Genomic DNA, 19,949 nt, shown 5'->3' with positions numbered 1-19,949 from the left:
AAATATGTATTTTTGTCATAATATATGTATATATTAAATTAAATTAATTTACACTTATTATGTTTTGTATAATTATTATTTTTATATATATATTTTTTAATTTGATTAATTAATATATTTGTTAAAAAAAAAAACATGCACTTTTAAAAGTGAGGTCACGACTTCCAGATCTTCCACAACAAAGATGGCGCCTGGACATGACTTAGCTCACTTCCGCGTAAGCGGCCAATCACAGGCCGCGCTCTCTGCTACTACCAACCAATCAGCACGCTCCCTTCTCTTCTTGAAAACATGTCGCCCATGAAGCTGTGTGTTCCAGGTAGGCGAGTCTTTTTAGCGCGTTTAGCGCTTTATTTAGCGATAAATCAGATTATTAGCGCTTAGTTTAAAAGAGGGGGGATGCTGTGCGGGCTGTGGGCGGGGTGTGGGGTAAATATTAGGTTTTAATAAAGTTTTAAAGTGGTTTTAACGGGGAATAGGAGTGAAAACGTGCTCGATGTGTAGCAACACATGACTGCAGAACATTTAAATATGGGTTATAATTTATATATGGACTATTTTACAGCTAATAACGGGGTTTTATTGGTTATTAATAACATCAGTAGTGCAAATAACAGTAATAAGTAATAGTACCAGCAGCAGCAATAACAGTAGTACGGATAGAAGCAACCGCAGCAGTATTATTATTTTAATAATACGTCTATATGTATACAGCTCTGGAAAATATTAAGAGATCACTTCAGTTTCTGAATCAGTTTCTCAGTTTTGCTATTTATAGGTTTGTGTTTGAGTAAAAAAAAAACGTTGTTTTATTCTATAAACTACAGATAACATTTCTCCCAAATTCCGAATAAATTTATTGTCATTTAGAGCATAAATTTGCAGAAAATGGGAAATGGCTGAAATAACAAAATAGATCCAACGAAAACAAGTTCATATTCATAAAGTTTTAAGAGTTCAGAAATCAATATTTGGTGGAATAACCCTGGTTTTTAATCACAGTTTTTTTCATGCATCTTGGCATCATGTTCTCCTCCACCAGTCTTACACACTGCTTTTTGATAACTTTATGCTATTCTCTCCTGTTGCAAAAATTCAAGCAGTTCAGTTTGGTTTGATGGTTTGTGATCATCCATCTTCCTCTTGATTATATTCCAGAGGTTTTCAGTTTGGTCAAATCAAAGAAATTCATAATTGATAATGCTTAAAATAATAATAACAGCAGTAATAAGTAAAGTAGTAATAATAATAATAGGTATATAGTGCAGTATGAGTGTGTGTGTGTGTGTTGTTGACTGACTTTTACTCACTCTAACTCGTTTGGTGAGCCTGGCCCACCCCTCAGGCAAGCAGCTGCCAAACATTCCACTTTGACTTTCAGCTCCAGCTCTCTCTCCCTCGTGTTTCCCTCGTGTAAAAGCTGCTGCTGGATGTGTTTTAACATGATCACAGGCTTCACACACTTCCAGTGCCATTCTCAGGTTAACACGTTTATTAATAAGACCTGTAGTAACACTGCAGTGCCGCTGTTAGATTTGTGTTGGTTTAAGAACTCCAGCAGCACTGCTGCACTGCCTGATCCACTCACTGTACCAGCAGCACAATACACACTAACACTTTATACACCACCACCATGCTAATCAGTGCTCATCACTGCATAACTGTAAATATAGCTATATGTCCAAATATTTGTGGACACACGTTCTAATAAATGCATTTATTAGCTAGGCCAGTTTTCCCACTCATTCAGCTGTTGATGACACAACACAAAAAAGGGTAAAGACTAGCTCATGCCTCGTCTGATACATGTGAAGTCAGCCACCGCCTCTTTTCAGAGGAAAGCGCAGCTAGAGAAGACCTTCTACTATATTTTAGATTAAAGCATTGCTGTGAGGCTTGGATTGCATTGAGCCCCACAATCCAAGAGTTAGTGAGGAGGTCAGGATTTTGGGTAATTCATCTCAAAAGGATAAGTATTGGGTGGAGCTCCATCATTCCAGACTCCCAGTGCTGGTTTATGGCATGGTGCCAGTAGGTTTATGTATATGTTCTCCAGAGAGTCCTATTCTTTTTTTTTTTTATATAATTGATTTCTGATTTTTTTTTCCGTTTTCTCCCAATTTGGTCATCCAATAGTCCTATTGCATGGATTTCCAATGGGTGGAACTTTATTAAAGTATCTGAATGCATTTATTTGTATGTATTTGGGTATATAGTTAATTTTAGCTGAAAGCTTTATATATATATATATATATATGTGTGTGTGTGTGTGTGTGTGTGTGTTGCAGGTGAAAGGCTGTGCAGTACGGAGGACTGTATCCCCGGGGCAGGAACGTATCTGAGGCATGGCTACATCTTCGCCTCGCTCGCTGGATACGTGCTCAGGAGGAACGAGGGCGAGGAGGTGAGGAACCTGCAGGGATTAACGCTGGTTGCGCAATCGAGGCATGCGCCTAATATTACTGTAGCACAGTGGAGATGTATGCAAATCGGTATTGCGAAATGGTTTGGACATATTTCTGTAGGTTTGATCTCAGTCACACACCCAACCACACACACACACACACCTGTTTTAAGTATGTGGTGTGGGATGGTATGTCTGTACGTCTTCAAAATGACAGATTGCTATTAAAATATGATATTGTTAAAATGCCTTTAAACAGGCCCTAGAGTGTTTTAATCTTAGTATAGATGAATGAGAGTTCAGTACATGAAAGTGAGAAAACAGGCTGATTCCAGAATCCCAAAACTGTTACATCACAGTCCTGACAGTGTAAAAAAAAAAAAAGACTACGGATGTGTTCTTACTAGACACTCTTCTAAAGGGTCTAAAGTTCTGCCACTATGATCGGGAGATTGCTGGTTTGAATCCCGGTCATACAGCTTGCCATCAAGCTCTGCCATCAGCTGCCAGAGCCCTGAGAGAGCACAATTGGCCTTGCTCTCTCTCTGGGTGGGTACAGTAGATGGCGCTTATTCCCCTCATCACTCCAAAAGGGTGATGTCGATCAGCACAAGGCGTCTGTGAGCTGATGTATCAGAACCGAGACGCTGCGCTTTTTCTTTCAAAAAGAGTCAGAGTCTGAATTTACATACTAGTCTTTGCCCTCTTGGTTATGAGGCATCACTAGTGATGTATATCTGGCTTATCTAAATTTGGGAGAAAATTAAGAAAATAATTATAAATAAATGAGAAAATGCCCTATAAAAAGGCTCTCTGAGGCTACTTTTGAGTAGTGCACCTCTTGGTGAGAGATTGTTGACTGCTAGACCGCTATTTTGCTCAATTTACAGATTTTGAGGTGGGCACATCATAAGACTAAGGGAAGCAGAAAGGAGGTTTCAATAAATTTGAGGATTTTTCAGCAGGATAATGCTCGCCCACACACAGCAAGGGTCTCCCTGAAAGTAATGTAGGTAATTGACTGAGGGTTTTCCCTTAAAAATTCAGTTGACTTTACGTCTCTTAAACCAAACTGGAGCTTAACACACATCAGAAGGGAAATCATAGTTTTTAAACCTTTTTTTTTACCTGTTTATTATCGTTTTTGCAGCTTCCTGTGATTTCTGTCGTCAGAGAAACAGAAGCACAGCTCCTGCCTGACGTCGGCGCTATCGTCACCTGCAAGGTGAGCAGGAACTTTACTGTTCGTTAAACATTAAACAGTATATTCTAACTATCTGTTAATGTGTGTCACAAGCCAGTGCGGTAAAATTGTACTGTAATGTTAAGAACCAGCCATTTACGATATCATAAAATCTGTTTTAAGGGTAATTAAGTTAGGATTTATTATTCTGCTAAATTACCTGACACAGTGAATTCATTGTTTTTTCTTTATTTAAAAATATTCTGCATTGTAGATTAATACTAAAACAGAATTTTTTTTTTTTTTTTTTAATGTTAAACCAATCAGGATATGTTTTATATTTTAGATTCTTCAAAGTAGCTCCTCCTGTTTAGATTAGACAGTTTTAGTCAGCTTTATGAGGTAGTCACCTGGAATTCAGGCTTTCAGTTAACAGCTGTGCTGAACTCATCAAGAGTTAATTACTTGAATTGCTTGTCTCTTAATAAAGTGTTTGAGAGCATCAGTTAAAGTAAAGTAGTGAAGAGGTAGAGTTACAGGTATACAGTGAATAGTGAATATTCGAGGAATGTTCTAATCCATAAATGACTAAGAACAACTGAAACGTACTGGTGAAACTGGCACTCATCAGGACCGCCCCAGGAAAGGTAGTATTTAGGTTTGTTTAACACTTTTAGGTTACTACATGATTCCTTATGTGTTCCTTCATAGTCTGATAGATCACTTCACTATTTATTTATAATATTGTTTTATTCCCAGGTGACGAGTATTAACCCGCGGTTTGCCAAGGTGCACATCCTCTACGTCGGCTCCACCCCCCTTAAAGACCGGTTCAGAGGAACCATCAGGTACACACACACACACACACACACACACACACACTGCACCCCAGGCTGCTTTATAGTGAGTGTATGGTATGTTATGTATAGGGGGCGGGGCTGGGCGGGGCAGGAGAAAGCTCAGCTGTAGGAAATCTGTCATCACTCACTTATAGAGAACACACTACACTGTATACACACACACACACACACACATATTTACATTCACAGCATTCACTGCATGATTTACACACCTTACACACCTTACACATGTACGAGAAGTCTCACAGTACACACAGTCTCAAGTACAGTAAAGTACAATAAGTTTTATAATAAGTATTGTACACTAAATGTGCAGTACATTAAATTAACAGTAAAGTAAATTACAATAAACTTAAAGTACAATAAAATACGTTATACAAATTTAACAGTACAATAAATGTATGATAATGAACAATTTTATTATAGTACCTGACATTTTATAGCACTCTGAAATACACTAAACTTTCAGTACAGTACACTAAATTACAGTACAGTTAATTTATTGTACACTAAATTACAATAAATTTACTGTACATCAAATTACAGTACGGCTACAGTACACTACAGAATAGTATTTTTACATTACACTAAATTACTATACATTCACACTACACACTATTCTAAAAAGAAAACATTAAATTACAACAAATAATATTACAATACAATACACTAGGTTTATATTACTTTTAATAGCAGTGAACTTTAAATTTACAGTACATTGAATTACATTACATTTAAAATTCTCAAAACAATATCTTTATTTTTGCTCTTATTGTTAAATGACAAACTTCTAACATAATCAGAATAAATATACAAATGTTGAACGAACGTGGAGTTTTATTGTATTTTATTTTATTATAGGTTCTGCCTTTAAATACAGTTTATTTAGTTAATAATTAATTTCAAATACCTGTACTGACTATATAAACAGGCAAACCATAAAACAGATAGTAAAAGTATTCCCTTTATTCCTTTATTCCAATATATATACATATATTTTACATATTTTATCTAGTGTAGTAATGTGCAGTAATGCTGGGTAATGATATATGTAGCAGCAGACTGTATGCAGTTCATGTCTGATTTGATGTCACTATAAAGAGTCTGGATTGAATCCAGATTAACCACAGGAATTGAATGTGTCTCATCAGGATGGTGAAACATGATCTCACACTTTCACTCTGCTCTCTCTCTCTCTGAACAGGAAAGAAGACGTGAGAGCCACCGAGAAAGATAAGGTGAGAACCTAATTCACTAATTCAGTTTTTTTAGGCTGTGTTCACACTGTAGGGGGAATCAGATCTGTTTTTTTCACATAAATTAAAAAAACGACAAACATTTGAAGTCTCATTTGAACTTTCCTGCTGGAAAATGAAATCTGCATCTCTATAAAAGTTGTCAATAGCAGAGGGAAGCATGAAGTGCTGTAAGATTTTAGACTTGATAATAAAACACAGTGGATCAACACCAGCAGATGACATGTCTCTCTAAACCATCACTGATCATCAGTAAATTTTACATTTCATTTAAAGTAAATCAAGGGATCAGAGTCTGGAGGAAGAGTGGAGAGACACACAGTCCAAACTGCTTGAGGTCTAGTGTGAAGTTTCCACCAATCAGTGATGGTTTGGAGAGACATGTCATCTGCTGGTGTTGATCCACTGTGTTTTATAAAGTATAAAATCTTACAGCACTTCATGCTTCCCTCTGCTGACTTTAACTTTTATACAGATGCAGATTTCATTTTCCAGCAGGACTTGGCACACTGCCCACACTGACAAAAAAGTACCAATTGGTCTTATACTGTATAATATTCTAATTTTCTGAGACACTGATTTTTGGGTTTTCATTGGCTGTAAGCCATAATCATCAACAATAAAAGAAAGTAACATTTTGAACTGAATTACTGAAATAAAGTAACTATTCAGTGATATTGAGTTTTTTAAAGATGAATCTGTATACTTTTTAATTATTCTTGTCTGTTGTTGTCTGTTTGTCTCTGCAGGTGGAAACGTATAAAAGCTTCAGGCCTGGTGACATCGTCCTCGCCAAAGTGGTATCCTTTAATATGATTGGAGGATGGGAAAATATGCAGAGAATGCATCATATTTCAATAAAAACGATTTAATTTGCAGCATCTCCTCGCCTTTAGTAGTAGAACTCATGGTTTGGGCACACAGCCTCCTTCTGCCCACTGAATTAATAATCCTCTGAATGCTTCTCTGATGATCCTTGATCCTATTGGCTAGATCTCGCTGGGAGACGTGCAGTCGAATTACCTGCTGACCACAGCGGAGAACGAGCTGGGTGTGGTCGTGGCCCACAGTGAAGCAGGTGATCAGTAGACACTTGATTATTCTGTACTCTATTGTTCTAGAATCCAAAGAGTTCTATTTCTTTTGTGGTCAGTTTTTTGAATCCCAGGGGTTCTAACTATTGGCTCTACATTCTAGAATTATAATAATAATAATAATAATAATATAAAATATCATCACAATATTTTACGGTATTTTTACGATAATGATGTTCTTGGCGATATGACAAAATAGATTTTAAATGATAAGAAAGTAGTACAGCTACAAAACAAATATAAATAATATTTATTTAGTTTAAATATGATATTTAAACTAACTATAAACCTTTGTCTTTTTCGTAAACGTAACTTTAATATAGTAGAATACAAAATAAATTATTTTAGCTAATTTTACTTATACTAAAATTAAATTGCCCCACTGCTGACACAGATGTGCAAATGCACAAACCACACACAGCTTGTCTACTTTATGTAGAGAAGTATTGCCTACAGGGATATAAGAAAATATTATGATTTGCAATACTGTATTGACTTTCCGAAAAGCTATTAATTTCTAATTGTTAGTTTAGATGTAAAGATTTAAGGTTTAAACCCCGTCCACTAGATATTGTTAAATCTTTTGTTCTGATTGGATAAAAGATACATTTTTCTTTTACTCAAATTTTAAAATATGATGGTGTTTTAAAATTGTTTGATATTGTGACAGTTATTTTTTGTTCACAATATCACAATATATTGAATCATAACCCCTTGTATCGTGACCCCTTGTATGATTGATATATCGGCAGGTTCTTTCCTAAACACAACCCTAACCCCTAACTGCCAATAGATTAGGACTGCCGGCAGCAGATTGACCTACATTGACCTACTGGTACCGTAATGCCCACTAACGCCAGGTGTGGGCTGGGGGAGTGTAAAGCACATTAAACTTATATTATTATTAATAATAATAATAATAATAATAATAATATTAGAGTATAATATGCCTGTCAAGAAAGTGTTTAAAGTGTGTAGCGTAGCTGCTGTTTTATAAGTAATTTAATAATTATGAATGTTTTAAATTAATTATTCTAAGCTGGATAATGAATGTCTTCATTTAAATGCTTTAAATGAGTTGCCAGAAGTCACCCCTCACGCAATCAGCTTATAATCCTATCCCAACCCAACCAGGCTCTTGGAATTCTGAAACGGATTAAAAGCCAGTCATTATCATGGGCCAAAAAAATCATAATGGTCACAGAAACGCACTTTCGATAAATTCGGCCGTTAGAAATATTATCCAATAATGCTAACGCCGCCATCTCCAACAACTCGAGCGCAACCATGTTTATATAATCTAGGATAAGCAGAAACACGTTGAACGATTATTTCAGTAAGCCAATAAAATTGGCGGATTTATTTACTGTTTAACTATCTGTTAATTGACTTTATTTTAGCCAATAATGGCTTTACCACAATGTATGTGTAAAATATATCTTAATAGTTGCAATTTGAATGCATCGCCTCTAAGTGTCGCCAAATGAGAAACACAATACATGCGTACAAAAAACATAAATACGCCTGAAATGACGTTCTCATGTTCACGTCACATTTTTCACATCTGACCGTGAAATATGGCGTACGCAATGTATTCATGTACCTTTAGGTAATAAAGCCCTTGGTGTTTTAGAGATGCAGTGGTTTGATTGGCTAATGCTGACCCTCTGTCTTTTCTGCCCCACAGGAGCTCAGATGGTGCCCATCAGCTGGTGTGAGATGCAGTGCCCACGCACCCACAACAAAGAGTTCCGCAAAGTGGCACGGGTACAGCCGGAGTACCTGCAGGCCTGAACCGGACCTCCCATACCTTTCCACCCTTTACCCCCGGAACACACAGCTTCACACACACACACACACACTCGTATTCATACACACTCGTACACACACACTCGTACACTGGTCCCACGAGTGTGGTCCAGAGTGAGACTGGAAAAAGGCTAGAGTTCCCCCAGTTAGCTGTAAGCTTCAACTAACATTTGACTTGTATATGAACTAAGAGTTCTAGAACACCATTCCGCAGGATTCTAGAACACCATTTGACGCTGTGTTCTAGAATCTCCGTGTTTCCAGTTATTGGGGCTGCGTTCTAGAATCCCAGGGCTTCTAATTCTTCAGGTTATGTTCTTGAGGCTGCCTTCCAGAATCTGAGGGGTTCAAAGTATTATTGTTTTGTTCTAGAATCCCATGGATTTTAATCATTAAGGCTGCACTCTGGAATTCCTGGGATTATAGTTCTGGGGACTATGTTCTAGAATCCAAATTGTTATATTTCTCTTGGGGCTAGTTTCTAGAATTCCAGGGGTTTTATTATTGGTTCTACGATCTAGAATTCCAATTTCTGGAAATGCATTCTAGTTTTTGTAAGTACTTTATAATTTGTTTTAGAATCCCTGTGGTTCTAATGTTCTAGGGCAGCATTCTAGAATCCCCTGCATTCCAGAATCTGAGGGATTCCAATTGTGAAATTTTGTTCCAGAATCCCATTGATTTTAATTAATAAGGCTGCATTCTAGAATCCCAGGGATTTTAGTTCGTTTCTAGAATCCCAAGGGTTCTAATTTTTGGTTCTGCATTCTGGAATTGCATTTTTTGGGAATGAATTCTCAAATCTTAATTTGTAGTGTTATGTTAGAGAACCCAAGGTATCGTTTATTTGTTCTAGAAATCCTGGGGTTTGAATTCTTAGTGCTATGCTTTAGAATCCCAAAGGATTCCAGTTAATTAAGTGGGAGTACATTCGGAGTACATTCCAGAATCCTTGCGTTTCTAGTTCTAAGGGCTGCATTCTAGAATCCCAGGGATTCCAGATATTGTGACTCTGTAATAGGATTCAAACAGATTTTAATTAATGGGGCTTTATTCTAAAACCCCAATGGATTACAGTAACTGGGGTACATTCTAGAATCCAAGATATTTGAATTATTGGGCTTTGTTCTAGAATCCCAGGAATGTCAGTGATTACGGCTACATTGTAGAATACTTGGGCTTTATTCTTAGGGCTAGTTTCTAGAATACCAAGAGATTCCAATTACTGGGTTTTGTTCTAGAATCCTGGGGATTTGAGATATTGGGGCTGCAATTTAAAATACCAAGGGCTACATTCTGGAACCTCTGGACTTTTGTTCTAGAATCCCTGGTCTTCTCCTATAGAGTCTTCTCCTCTAGAGGTGTAAACTGGAGAACGAGTTGGTGTCGTTGATGTTTTATGTTGATTTGTTAAAAACACACACTGAGGACAGCTAGCCTTCCGGAACGGGATTTTGAAGTATTGGTCATTTTTTTTGGCTGCACTGTTTTCAAGACTCTGTCAAACACATGAACCGCTTACAAAATGATCAGAGACGATATCAAAGATGTTCTTGAACGTGTTTTTGTCCTGCTTTGTATTCTTTCCCCCCTCTTTTCATTTCTGTACATAGAGTTCATGTATTTACAAGAGACTCAATAAAGTGTTTATTCTTAAAAATAATCCACTTTCAACTGTTCATACTTTATACACATTTACAGTGATCAAACGACTGACCTGCGGAATTGCTTTCACACACATTTCAACAGATATACAGAAATAATCTCCATACTTTAGTGGTTGAGATTTGAAACTTTTTCTTCTGGACTGCAATTGAAAAAACAGGAGTACCAGTGAGTTTTTTTTAGGCTTTCTCGGTCACGTGACATAGAGTTCAGTAGCTCCTCCATTTCCACTCGCTGTTGTGTGTTTTTTTTTTTTTAAATGGATCGCTGTGGAAAAGGAGCGCGCCCAAAGTGTAATTACGGTGCGCAGCAGTGGACAAATAGCTATTTTTTTTTAAATGTGAGGAGACGAAACTCAGAGATGTGGATCCGTATGGGCTTAAAATTACCGGAGGACCACGAAAAGAGTTCAGAGAAAACCAATAGATGTAATTTTTTACCTCAGAGGACGTCTGAGAAAAACACGTATATGGTTGTTCTGGACGGGAATAAAATCACAGAGGATAAAAACCCCCCATAAAAGAGAAAATTACCCCAGAATACCCTGAGAAACTAATCCCGTCCAGATAGGGCTTATGTTCACATGTTCACATTTCATATTAATCAAATTAATTGAGCTCAAATCGGATCAGAAATGTACACTAATCTTAATACATCACAGAAGGCTAATATTATTACCACCCACAGTGGACAGTGCAGTACAATGCAGTGCAGCAGGTGGTAATAAAGATCGTATCAGGACCGGCTGTGTCTGGCTAGATATGTCCGTATGAACATATGATCAAGTGACTCTGGCACAAATATTATATACATATTCAATGCAGGAGACCCCGCCCACATTACCCACAACTCAATGCAGCATTCTTTACCTTTCACATAATAATAGTAGCAATAACATTTAAAAAATACTAATGGATTTCCTCTTTAACACCTTAAAGGGAGTCTTTTATCTGCGTTTTAATCTACGTTGAATTATAAGCATCAATCATTAATCATTAGCCTATTAACATATATTTACTCATGGCATCGTCCAATCCACAGTCTTCATGATTGGAGGAACATCATTTACATAAAAAGTGAAGTATAAATAAACACAGAAGCATGTGTACAGTCATGCTTCGTCACTTCAGTCAGTCGTCAAACTTCACAGATTTCCTCGCGTTCACGTCGATGGCGAACTTCTTATTGGACGGCGCGGTGAACCCCAGCCCCACGCCCCGGTTCTGAACGTCCATACGCCGGTTCTGAGCGCGCTCAAACTGTCCCATGAGGCCTTGCTGCAGATTCTGCTGGTCCTGCTTCCCCAGAGCCATGTTGAACCTGCTGCTGCTGCTGCTCTGAGCGGCCGGCTGAGCGACTGGCTGACCGCCCTTCTTAAATCCGCCCATCAGCCTCAGGAACTTCATCTGCCTGTCCGAGCTCTCGAACTGCGCCGTGCCCCACTGACCAAATGCCTGAGGAGAAATAAAACAAGTGATAAATACACTTTTAGTTACTAATAAATAAGAAAAAGTACGATTATGCAACATTAGAAAATAAAATCTAGTAAACTGAGAGTAAAGCTAGTCTCGGACTAAACAGCATTTTCAATTAAGATTGTATTCTATTGTAAAAAAAATATATATGTACTATTATACTACTAAAATGAGGCTTAAAGGGGCACTAAACCGCCTGATTTTAGCTGACTCCAGCCTCAGTTCAAATTGAAAAAATTCTTAGGAAATGGGAGTGGCACTGGGTGATGTATGGGTTTAGAGGCGGGGCAGGAGGGAAAGCTGATTGGCTGAGCTGCGGCAGCAGCATTGTGACAGCAACTATAGCAAAGCTGAACCCGAGAGGAGCTGCAGAGGCAGAAATTACCACAATAAAAGCGTTTTTTTTAAGGTTAGGAATTGTTTCTAAATTTCTGAGCAGGACTGGTATGTATAAAGAAACACATTTCAGCTATTAATGAAAAAATATGATTTAGGGTTTAGTGCTTCTTTAAAGGTAAAATCTGATATTAAATGGACTTGGGTTGTAGTAAAACCTGATAACGAGTATTAACTTTTGTTGAATAGCCCATCTCCTTTCACCCTCATCATGCTGAAATACAGCTATTTTTACAGGCTTACAATGCAGGCGGGGTTGTCCTTTGGACATTTTTTATGTCCAAAAATAAATTTCCTTGTTATTGATGTTCAATAAATATATATATATATATATATATTTCTGGAATTCCTGGACAGTGATTAAACAAAAGTCCTTTTGATGGGAAATCTCTATTGAAAATGCAGTTTATAGTCCAAGACTAATCTTTACCATATATGGCATGATGCTGCCCTCAGGCAACAAACCATCTTTTGGTTATTACACCATTTTATACCATACTGTAACTTATTTTGTATTTATTTATTTTATTTGTATTATAATGTTATAAGGCATATCTATGTACAATACACTGCAGCGTACAAAAAATATGCATATTTGCAATAATATATATGTGAAGATATATTTGGATGTTCCTATTCTAACTATATTCTTACATTCTTCTTGTAAACTTGTTGTAAACCAAAACAAGTTTTTTTTACCATTTGTTGCCTTTGGGCAACATTATGCAAATCACTTTTGTTGGGGCCTACACAATAAAGCAGTTGAGATTCAAATAATCCGTTTGTAATCAAAATAAAACATTGTCTGGGATACAAAAAAAAAAAAAACTTCCAAAGAAAAAAAATCTCACAAATAGTGGAGTGATTTTTTTTTCTCTCCCCAAAATATAATTCAAATGGGGCTCAGAGTGGTCTACTGGTTTAAAGCATTGTCACTATAATCGGGAGATTGCTGGTTCAAATCCTGGTCATGCAGCTTGCCATCAGCTGCTGGAGCCCTGAGAGAGCACAATTGGTCTTGCTCTCTCTGGGTGGGTACAGTAGTAGATGGCGCTCTTTCCCCTCATCCCTTCTAGGGTGATGTGGATCAGCACAAGGCTGCATCTGTGAGCTGATGTCTCAGAACCGAGTCGCTGCTCTTTCCTCCGAGCGATAGCGCTGTAATGCTACTCAGCAATATATATATATATATATATATATATATATATATATATATATATATATATATATATATATATATATATATATATATATATATATATATATATACATACATACATATATTTATAATTGATGACTGAAGTAACTGAATTAGGTGTGTGTAGATACTGACCACTGCCTTGGGCTGAGATTCCTCGTCCACGTCTCTCTGCAGGGCTAACCTCCGCTCCTGCAGAACGAGTATTAATAACCATCAGATCACCATCAGAGATTACAGTGAGCGGATAGTGATCTGTGTGAGTTTTACCTGATCTATAGAAATCTCATCCTGATTTCCCGGCCGTGCGGACAGGAACACGACATCGCTGGGCTACAAAACCACAAAAAAAACACACACAGAGAATCATTTACTGATCAGAACGATTAATTATACATATGATACAAAATCAAATAGAGGTAAAGAACCATATTTATGATAATGAAGAGAATCAGAAGATCATTCCACATTCTGCTGAATGTACAAAAGAAATAAATCCAAAAATGTATAAAAGAAAACTCATCTTAATACAATACTTTATGTATTTCATTGTCATAAGTAATAAAGAATCATTTAAACAGTGAAATGACTCATATGTACTAAAAAAACCATGCACAAAAGTGTATTGAAGAACTATTTACAACAGAACAAATCAGTGTAGTACGGAATTCTACGCAATGAATCACACATACTAAATCAAAAATAAAAATTAGGTTCAGAAAAGGATCATACTCAATGTGTCCCTGAAAGTGGAAAGCCCCTAAAGGAAAAATAACTGTGGTGATCATTGGATCAGCATGTCAGTCAACTGTGGAACTTCAAAAGCGGCAAAAGCAATCAGGGAACCTGCTCTTTTTTTAGATTATGAAGAAACACATAAGGAATCATGCAGTAAATTAAAAGATTTAAACAAACCAAAATACTCTGGGGTTTCTGAGGCTGGTAACTCTGATCAACTTATCCTGTACAACAGAGGGAACTCTTGCTCTTCCGCTACTGGGGCGGTTTCATCATTTGCAATGTTTTTGATGGTCTTTGCAGTGCTTGCCCTTTTCAAAGTTCTTGAAATTCTTCCTTTTTGATTGACTGATCTGAATTCTTTTCTAAGTAAATTGTTGGATCAGCATGTGAGTCAACTGTGGAACTTCAAAAGTGGCAACAGCAATCAGGGAAACTGCTCTTTTACGACGAGCAGCAGTTGAAAAAAATAGGAAAAAATTATAAAATAAATACAACAGAAACATTGTAGAGCTTCAGGACGACAGTTTCTAGGATGATTATTGAAAACTTTAGTCTGGAGTCCTCTGGAAAGTATTATATATAATAAAAGAACTTAAGTTATTAAATCGTCTGATTATAGGAACTGTAGTTACTCACGGTTTCCTCTGTTTTCTCTTCCTCCATCTCTCTCTCCATTTTCACTCTGATAACTTTCTTTACTAGCATAGCATCAGCCTTTGCTTTTTCTTCATCCGTCTGATTCATCCTCCTCTTTTTCTGCTTTTCTTTACTAACAGGAACAGAGAGATTCATCTCATCGTTTAACTCCACAGGTTCCGTCTTTATTCTTATATTCTTATTGGAGGAGAAGGTAGAGGGGGAGGAGCTTATTTTACTCGTTTTCTTTGGGCTCTGTTTCTGTTTACTCAGTTCTGCATCTTCCATGGAGTCTGGACTCTTTTTCTTCTCCTTCTTTTTCTTTTTTCTCTCTTTCTCTTCGTCTTCTTCTTCTTCGACTGCCACATCCTCCTCTGTCCTCTTTTTTAACTTTTTCTTTTTAATCCTTCCATCCTCCAGAGCAGATTGAGCTTCGTCTTCTTGCTCCTCTAGCATCTTCCTCTTCTTTTTCTTCTTCTTCTCTTTAACTTCCACCTCTCCGTTTTCTTCCTCTCCCTCAGCTCTGTTTATCCCGTTCTCCTCAGGCATGTTCCCTTCTTTCTTTTTCTTCGTCTTCACTTTTTCAGGAGGAAAAGATTCAGGTTCTTCGCTAATCACCACTTCAGTTTTCTCCACTTCCACTTCTCCATCCTTTGCTTTCTCCTTCTTCTTTTTCTTCTTCTTTGGAGGACCACTCACTCCATCCTCTCCTCCATTCGTTCCTCTGTTCTTCTCATCTTCTGGAGCTTCTCTCTTTATCTTTTTCTTCTTAGGTTTGCTCTGAGTCCCTCCTTCTTCTTTTTCTTCTTCTTCTTCCTCATTTAAAGTGGCCTCCATCCCTTCATCTTCCTTTTTCTTTTTTGGCTTTTTTCTTTTCTTCTCCTTCAGATCCCTCGTTTCCACACCTCCCTCACTAGTGTTCATACCTGTTTCTTCTTCTTCTTCTTCTTCTTTGATATTGGTGTTTATCTTCTTGTCATTTGCAGGAACTCCAACATCCCTCGTTTCCACATTCTCCTCCGTCTCCTCCTTTATCTTCTTTTTCTTCATCTCCTTCTTTTCTGGAACTCCCACATCCCTCGTTTCCAGCTCTCCATCACTGATTTCTATCACTTCTTCTTTCCTCTTTTTTGTGTTTTTCTTCTTTTTCTTCTTCTTTTCTGGAACATCCTTCGTTTCCACACCTCCTTCGCTGATGCTCACATCTATCTTTTCTTCTTTGACCTTATTAGAGTTTTTATTCTTCTCGTTCATTTCTGGAACTCCCACATCCCTTGTTTCTACACCTCCTTCGCTGATGCTCACATCCATCTTTTCTTCTTTTACCTTTGTAGCATTTTTCTTCTTTTTGTTCTTTTCTGGAACTCCCACATCCCTCGTTTCCTTCTCTCCGTCACTGATGTCTATCACTTCTTCTTTGATCTTTTTAACGTTTTTCTTCTCCTTCTTTTCTGGAATTCCCACATCCCTCGTTTCCATCTCTCCATCACTGATGTCTATCACTTCTTCTTTGATCTTTTTTGCGTTTTTCTTCTTGTTGTTGTTTTCTGGAACTCCCACATCCCTCGTTTCCACACCTCCTTCGCTGATCCCCTCCTCTATCGCTTCTTCTTTGACCTCGTTAGTCTTTTTCTTCTTCATTTTCCTCTCCAGCCTTTTCATCTTTTTCTTCTCCTCATTCTCAGCTGTCTTTCTGTTCATCACGCTGTCGGCCTGTTCTTCTTCTCCTCCTTTTTCTGCAGGTCTATTCTCACCATTCTCCTGCTTCTGACGCTCCATTGATAACCTCCTCGCCCTCTTGAGGAACCTCTCCAACATGGAGATGGTGACCTTCCTCTCTCGCTCTTTCCTCTTTAGTTTTGCCGCCTTTCTGTTGTTGATCTTCTTTGTCTTTTTCTTCTGGTCTGATTCACCAATTTCCTTCTCTTTATCCTTAACATTTACGCTGGAAGCTGATTCTGCTGTCATCTGCAGTAACAGATAAAAGATCACTTCAGTTTCTGAATCAGTTTGTCTGATTTTTCTATTTATAGGTTTATGTTTGAGTAAAATGAACATTGTTTTTTTAGTCTATAAACTACAGACAACATTTCTCCCCAATTCCAAATAAAAATATTTTAGTCATTTAGAGCATTTATTTACAGAAAATGAGAAATGACTGCAATAACAAAAGAAGATGCAGAGCTTTCAGACCTCAAATAATGCAAAGATTCATTATTCATATTCATAAAGTTTTAAGAGTTCAGAAATCAATATTTGGTGGAATAACCCTGGTTTTTAATCACCGTTTTCTTTCATGCATCTTGGCATCATGTTCTCCTCCACCAGTCTTACACACTGCTTTTGGATAACTTTATGCTGCTTTACTCCTGGTGCAAAAATTCAGGCAGTTCAGTTTGGTTTGATGGTTTGTGATCATCCATCTTCCTCTTGATTATATTCCAGATGTTTTCTATCATATTGTAATGGGACTGTCCCATTATAAAGCTGCAGCGCTGGGTATATAACTCTGTATCAGTGCAGAGCTCTGTTATAAACCCACAATAATAATATATTATTATTATAGTTATATATACAGTAGTATAGAGTGAATCTGAGCTGTATGATATAGAGACAGGGTGTATAAAGCTGCAGCGCTGGGTATATAACCCTGTATCAGTGCAGAGCTCTGTTATAAACACACAGTAATAATATATATTATTATTATTATAGTTATATATACAGTAGTATAGAGTGAATCTGAGCTGTATGATATAGAGGCAGGGTGTATAAAGCTGCAGCGCTGGGTATATAACCCTGTATCAGTGCAGCGCTCTGTTATAAACACACAGTAATAATATATATTATTATTATAGTTATATATACAGTAGTATAGAGTGAATCTGAGCTGTATGATATAGAGACAGGGTGTATAAAGCTGCAGCGCTGGGTATATAACCCTGTATCAATGCAGAGCTCTGTTATAAACACACAGTAATAATATATATTATTATTATTATAGTTATATATACAGTAGTATAGAGTGAAGCTGAGCTGTATGATATAGATACAGTGTGTATAAAGCTGCAGCGCTGGGTATATAACCCTGTATCAGTGAAGAGCTCTGTTATAAACCCACAATAATAATATATTATTATTATTTTTGTAGTTATATATACAGTAGTATAGAGTGAATCTGAGCTGTATGATATAGAGACAGGGTGTATAAAGCTGCAGCGCTGGGTATATAACCCTGTATCAGTGCAGAGCTCTGTTATAAACACACAGTAATAATATATATTATTATTATTATAGTTATATATACAGTAGTATAGAGTGAATCTGAGCTGTATGATGTAGAGACAGGGTGTATAAAGTTGCAGCGCTGTGTATATAACCCTGTATCAGTGCAGAGCTCTGTTATAAACACACAGTAATAATATATATTATTATTATTATTATTATAGTTATATATACAGTAGTATAGAGTGAATCTGAGCTGTATGATATAGAGACAGGGTGTATAAAGCTGCAGCGCTGGGTATATAACCCTGTATCAGTGCAGAGCTCTGTTATAAACACACAGTAATAATATATATTATTATTATTATAGTTATATATACAGTAGTATAGAGTGAATCTGAGCTGTGTGATATAGAGACAGGGTGTATAAAGCTGCAGCGCTGTGTATATAACCGTGTATCAGTGCAGAGCTCTGTTATAAACACACAGTAATAATATATATTATTATTATTATTATTATTATAGTTATATATACAGTAGTATAGAGTGAATCTGAGCTGTATGATATAGAGACAGGGTGTATAAAGCTGCAGCGCTGGGTATATAACCCTGTATCAGTGCAGAGCTCTGTTATAAACACACAGTAATAATATATATTATTATTATAGTTATATATACAGTAGTATAGAGTGAATCTGAGCTGTATGATATAGAGACAGGGTGTATAAAGCTGCAGCGCTGGGTATATAACCCTGTATCAGTGCAGAGCTCTGTTATAAACACACAGTAATAATATATATTATTATTATTATTATTATTATTATAGTTATATATACAGTAGTACAGAGTGAATCTGAGCTGTATGATATAGAGACAGGGTGTATAAAGCTGCAGCGCTGGGTATATAACCCTGTATCAGTGCAGAGCTCTGTTATAAACACACAGTAATAATATATATTATTATTATAGTTATATATACAGTAGTATAGAGTGAATCTGAGCTGTATGATATAGAGACAGGGTGTATAAAGCTGCAGCGCTGGGTATATAACCCTGTATCAGTGCAGAGCTCTGTTATAAACACACCGAAATAATAAATATAAGCTTTAAACTCACCTAATAAACTCGTGGGTCCACACTCCTCTGTGACACGTGCTCTCCCGACCCGGAAGAGCTTGAGCGCTCGAGCTTCCTTAGCAACGGAAGCGCGAGCCCTTCACAACGAGCACGTAAACAACTCCCAACCCTCCCAACAACAGTATTATTATTAATATATTATTAATTTATTAATTTATTGATTATATAGACCTGTTTTTCTGTTTTTAACATTTAAACTACATTTAATTGTAGTTCAACTGTATTTAAAAACGAGCAAAATTACGACCATGTTAATCAAAAACAGAAAAAACTAACAAAAAAATATATAATAATCCGGGTATATTTACACAGTCAAAAAAAAATTAGCAGCTTTTTTTTACAGAATTATTTATTGTTTTTTTTATTTTAGTTTATTATTTGTTTTTTTTTATTCAGCTTTTGCATTATTAAATATTAAATGTTTTCTGCTCAAATTAACAATAATATACTTTGGCTTTATTATATTTTATGCTTTTTTATATTTATGATTTTGAAAGTATTTTGTTTTTTATCATTCTTATGATTGAATATTTGTCATTATTTAATTTTTATGATTTTGCATTTATTATTTTTATTATTTAAAATCCTATGAAAAAGACATAAAATAAGTATAATGTTGGTTCACTCCATAGGAGTGATGAGGGGAAAGAGCGCCATCTACTGTACCCACCCAGAGAGAGCAAGGAAAATTGCGCTCTCTCAGGGCTCTGGTAGCTGCTGACAAGCTGCATGACCAGGATTCGAACAGGCGATCTCCTGATCATAGTGACATAGTGCCCCTTATCTAGTTTTATTCTAAATTGAACATAATTGAGAGAAATTTGTTGAAATGTGTGCAGTTGAATTAAAATACTATACAATAAAAAAAGAGAC

At 36.6% G+C, this 19,949-nt stretch overlaps 2 protein-coding genes across 2 annotated transcripts; one reads left to right on the top strand and one right to left on the bottom strand.

The window, feature by feature from the left end:
- Window positions 1-219: 219 nt before the first annotated feature.
- exosc1 (exosome component 1) lies at window positions 220-10,269 on the top strand. The gene is made up of 8 exons (XM_022674499.2): window positions 220-319; window positions 2,289-2,404; window positions 3,555-3,629; window positions 4,347-4,435; window positions 5,652-5,685; window positions 6,453-6,503; window positions 6,697-6,781; window positions 8,485-10,269. Exons 1-8 carry the CDS (start codon window positions 292-294, stop codon window positions 8,589-8,591), a joined length of 585 nt encoding a protein of 194 aa, XP_022530220.1. The 5' UTR covers window positions 220-291; the 3' UTR covers window positions 8,592-10,269.
- Window positions 10,230-19,161, bottom strand: knop1 (lysine-rich nucleolar protein 1). Its single transcript, XM_022674500.2, has 5 exons — window positions 19,056-19,161; window positions 14,718-16,685; window positions 13,611-13,673; window positions 13,476-13,532; window positions 10,230-11,725 (listed from the first exon to the last, which is right to left on the bottom strand). The coding sequence occupies exons 2-5, from the start codon at window positions 16,683-16,685 to the stop codon at window positions 11,402-11,404; spliced, it is 2,412 nt and encodes an 803-aa protein (XP_022530221.2). The 5' UTR covers window positions 19,056-19,161; the 3' UTR covers window positions 10,230-11,401.
- Window positions 19,162-19,949: the final 788 nt, after the last annotated feature.

This window comes from Astyanax mexicanus, chromosome 21 (assembly GCF_023375975.1).
Source record: "Astyanax mexicanus isolate ESR-SI-001 chromosome 21, AstMex3_surface, whole genome shotgun sequence".
Lineage (NCBI taxonomy): Eukaryota > Metazoa > Chordata > Actinopteri > Characiformes > Acestrorhamphidae > Astyanax > Astyanax mexicanus.
Note: the sequence above shows the minus strand (reverse complement) of the source record. Positions and strands in the feature narration are given on the sequence as shown.

What these genes read in the sequence shown, in the direction of transcription:
- knop1 (XM_022674500.2), bottom strand. Translation starts at nt 16,685, where the DNA reads ATGACAGCAGAATCAGCTTCCAGCGTAAATGTTAAGGATAAAGAGAAG. An exon ending in ATGAGATTTCTATAGATCAG is followed by an intron (nt 13,533 to 13,610) that starts GTAAAACTCACA and finishes CTCGTTCTGCAG; the next exon opens with GAGCGGAGGTTAGCCCTGCA. An exon ending in AATCTCAGCCCAAGGCAGTG is followed by an intron (nt 11,726 to 13,475) that starts GTCAGTATCTAC and finishes ATTTCTCCTCAG; the next exon opens with GCATTTGGTCAGTGGGGCAC.
- exosc1 (XM_022674499.2), top strand. Translation starts at nt 292, where the DNA reads ATGTCGCCCATGAAGCTGTGTGTTCCAG. An exon ending in CGGTTCAGAGGAACCATCAG is followed by an intron (nt 4,436 to 5,651) that starts GTACACACACAC and finishes CTCTCTGAACAG; the next exon opens with GAAAGAAGACGTGAGAGCCA. An exon ending in CGTGGCCCACAGTGAAGCAG is followed by an intron (nt 6,782 to 8,484) that starts GTGATCAGTAGA and finishes TCTGCCCCACAG; the next exon opens with GAGCTCAGATGGTGCCCATC.